The sequence below is a fragment of the Photinus pyralis genome, unplaced genomic scaffold (assembly GCF_008802855.1).
Source record: "Photinus pyralis isolate 1611_PpyrPB1 unplaced genomic scaffold, Ppyr1.3 Ppyr1.4_LG6, whole genome shotgun sequence".
In the NCBI taxonomy this organism is placed as follows: Eukaryota; Metazoa; Arthropoda; class Insecta; order Coleoptera; family Lampyridae; genus Photinus; species Photinus pyralis.
In genome coordinates, this window is record NW_022170663.1 from 20060797 (window position 1) to 20065101 (window position 4305).

Here is a 4305-nt window from a genome sequence, read left to right on the forward strand (position 1 = left end):
TTTAATTTCCGAGTCAGGTCAGGTCATTTTACTGACGAATTTTGTATTAAATTTTACCCGAAGTCGTATTTATATATCATTTCAATTTTCGTATAGAACTTTTGATTAATGTCAATCTGTCAGTGATGACAGGAGTCATTATAGACATTTAGAAATGTCACAAATGCGGCCGGTAAAGTGACGTTGCGGCCGATAAAGTGACAGGTGCGGCCAGTAAAGTGACAAGCGGCGAGAAACGTAGTCTGCTCTGCCTCGGTCATGGAATCTAAAATTTCCTGACAGAAAATGGGCATGAAAATGAAGGTTTCAGGACGATTTTGGGTAAAAATATATATTATTCAGGTATCATCTGAATATCTCATAAACGAATCTTAGTGAAATTTCCCCAATAAATAGCCTACCTCCATTATGTGACACGTCATTGGAAAGGTTTTTTAAAATGATGTATCACACATAGGATGTTACCATTTAACATTTTTAAGGGGTGGTTTATGGAGTGCAGAGAATGAAAGAACCGAGATTCGTCCTTAATTACAACGGTTTTGAATATTTCTTGATTTTTAAAAGACTATTCTTTAAGTCCCTTAGTAGTTACAAACTTCAAAGGTCTTTAAGAAACTTGAAGAGCTTTTATAAATCAGCTAATGAGCTTTTCAAGAAATTTCGATTTTTTTCATAGTTTTTTTTAGTAGCTTTATAACCTTTAACAGGCTTTTAATAGCTTTTGAGAGCTTTAAAAACTTTAATTTTTAATTGTTTTTAATATACGAATCTTGAAAGCATTTAAGATCCTTTACGAATTTGAAGATTCATTTAAAGTGGATTTAAGGGCTTAGTTACATTTACAAGGGTCGAAGACCTCACTTGCATAAACTAAAATTGAACCTTTTAGAAATTTAATAAACATTTGTGGTTCCTTTTATATCCTAAGAATTTACAACGAACCCAAAATAATGGAGAACTACATTACATATAAAATTGAACCTCGACGGCGTTGGCAAAAATTTTAATAAGACATTCATTATATCATATAAAATATCTCCACCGAACTCTCACACAACGTTTACACCACATCGAATATGAAACGCTCATTCGAGACCTAGAAGAAGAAGTAAAAAACGACAACTATGAACTAGACAGAAAAAGAAATAAAAAACTTCAAACCCTTATCTACAACCACCAGCATAACAACCACGGACTACCCGAAAACCAACGCTACAACCAAACAAAAAGAAGAATCATTATACCTACAAACAAAAATCAACCTACCACCTACGACAATAAACACCAATTCCCTCAACGTTTTACCAACCTCTCCAACATCACACTCAACGAAGAAGAAACAAAACTTCTCATTATAGGCCATAAATTTGCACCGACACCAAGCTCATTTTCACACATTCAACTTGCCATCGAACTCGAAAGTCAACTACTTAAACAACCACAATTATATCAAAACATAAAGGAAGACCTCATTAAAACGATCAACAAACAGGTTAGTAATTGTAGATACACTAATCACAACAATATTATGCTACCTAAACATAAAATACATAACACAATAAAACTATTAAAACAAAAAATTGACACACAAGACTTAATCGTTACTTCAGCTGACAAAAATGCCGGCCTAGTAATTCTCAATAAAATCGATTACATCAACAAAACACTACAATTTTTCGACGAAAATAATATAACCGAAATACCAAAAAACCCGATAAATAAATTTTCAAACAAAGTCAATAAAACAATACTAGAATCTAAAACTACCCTAGAAAAACTAAACAGTAACCCCTTCATAATCAAAAATCGCAATCCTCAAACACCTTTCCTCTACAGCATTTTAAAATTACACAAACAGAATCATCCTATACGCCCCATAACAGCCTCATATGAATCCCCTACATATAAACTTGCTAAATTCTTAAACCACACCCTCACACAATTACTTCAATACAAATCCCACCAATCCATAAAAAACTCTACACAACTTATTCACAACATTAACAAGATTACCCCCCTACAACCTAACTCCATCATGATCTCGTTTGATATCGTAAACCTATACACCAACATCCCAATACACAACACGCTTTCCATCCTCTCAGACATTCTATACAACCACGATTCATTCAGGAAAAACTTCAAACTGAATCCAATAGACATACAAAACCTCTTGAAACTTTTTGACCTCACAACGCAACAAAATTTCTTCACCTTCAACAGCAAATACTACCAAATGCAAGACGGCCTCCCTATGGGTTCACCCATCAGTGGAATTCTAGCCAATATTTTCATTGACCATCTTGAAAACAAAATTAAACTGCTACCCGAATTTAACAACATAGCAATCTGGAACAGATATGTTGATGACATTTTTTGTATTTGGACCGGAACAATAACAGAATTACACCAATTTCACATTGACATTAACAACCTTTCCAAAATTAAATTTACAATAGAAATAGAGCAAAATAACAAACTAAACTTCCTCGATTTAACACTTCACAAAGACAACAACCACATACATTATAACATCTATCGAAAACCAACCACCACAGACATAGTCATACCACATAATTCATACCACTCACCACAAATCAAAAGATCTGCATTTAACTTCCTATTCAATCGCCTAATATCCACACCACTTAATAAAATACACTATAACGAAGAATACAACACCATTTTACAAATTGCATTGAATAACAAATACAACTTTTCGTTTATACACAACATTTATCGTAAAATAAAACAACAACACATCATTAACACCATTTTTCCCCATCATAACGTTCAAAAAACATTTAAAGCCATTACTTATAACCACACAATACATAACAAAATCAACAAAATCTTTAACAAACATAACATTAACATTATCCCAAAATCTCAACCCACTATCAAAAAAATCCTTACAAACATAAAACCAAAAACTCCGGCACAACAAAAATCAGGCATATATCAAATATTCTGCAACCAATGTCCCGCCTCTTACATAGGACTAACAACACGAAATCTGGGTACCAGATTTAAAGAACACTCCAAAAACCAACCAAAATCAGCCATAGGTACCCACATAAAAGATTCACAACACTCCATTTCCATAGACAAGGCAAAAATATTACAAACTTCAAATAATTATAACCAATTAAAAATTTTAGAACATTTAGAGATCCACAAAGCCATCAAACAACCCAACCACAACCTCCTCAACGAAATCACTTTCTTTCCAGAACAACACCTATACAAACGCCTACACCCCTTCAATAACAAAGACACGCAACCACACATACACGCCCACTCCCCTACAGACCCCACATAAACAGCACGCCAATGCATAAATCTCTTCTACAACTTGACATAAAATATTTCAGTTCACATAACCTACAATTCGACACTTCAACCATACATGCTTACATCCACCTTTTAGACATCAACACAGGTAATTTACTCTCAAAATAGTAAACACGCACAACCTAATATCTACAATTACTAATTAATTATATTTCAGTGTTTTCGTTCACCTTTATGATTTCTGCTGATTGTGATCATCCAAGCTACATATTTCTAACATCTCCCACACAATGTTTCATTCACCTGCTTCTTATATTGTATCTTGTACTAATGACGGTAAACTATTTTATTTATAAACAATAACCATAATTATAAGTATTACAGCTACGGCCTGAAGATGGTATTGCTTAACGTACCGAAATCGATAGCCTATACAGAAAAATAAAAACCTATTAGCTCGACTGCACTTCCTGTGTGTTTTTTAACCTCATATGAATAAAGCTAATAAAAATGGAGAATTTCATCGATATTGTCACATCTTTCAGCATTATCTATTCGTTTTTAATTGTTTATGGAAATTAGTGTGAAATTTTATGATTCTACTTGACTTCTGTGATTATTTCTGGAAACGTTGTCCTATTAAAAACGGAGGTCTATAAACTTTTAATAGGTAGTGCAAACAGGTAATAATACACATAACTGATTAGGTAAATATTTGATTTCAATTTGGACACACTTTCGATTTGTACTCATAGTGGGCATTTCAGCTGATTTACATTCCTCTTACTTACTTTCTTCAAACTGGTAAAATTTCAGCATTTCATACCACATCAATTACTATCTTAGAGGTATAGGACATATTGGACAGGTGAAGTACGAAACCATCTGTTACCAGCTCGAAAAACGGATAATATAGTTGCGTCTCTTTACTGTTTCTCACTCAACGGTTCAACCGAATCAACCGCTGTGAAGTATCTCAAATCCTTTGTCTTCTACAATCCGTGCGAA

General features: G+C 33.5%; 1 protein-coding gene across 1 annotated transcript; it reads left to right on the plus strand.

The window, feature by feature from the left end:
* Positions 1-1041: 1041 nt before the first annotated feature.
* Positions 1042-3826, plus strand: LOC116173113. Its single transcript, XM_031490396.1, has 3 exons — positions 1042-3445; positions 3515-3633; positions 3682-3826. The coding sequence occupies exon 1, from the start codon at positions 1532-1534 to the stop codon at positions 3323-3325; it is 1794 nt and encodes a 597-aa protein (XP_031346256.1). The 5' UTR covers positions 1042-1531; the 3' UTR covers positions 3326-3445; positions 3515-3633; positions 3682-3826.
* Positions 3827-4305: the final 479 nt, after the last annotated feature.

Excerpts from the sequence above, each read along its gene's own strand:
- LOC116173113 (XM_031490396.1), top strand. The coding sequence starts at position 1,532 with ATGCTACCTAAACATAAAATACATAACACAATAAAACTATTAAAACAA.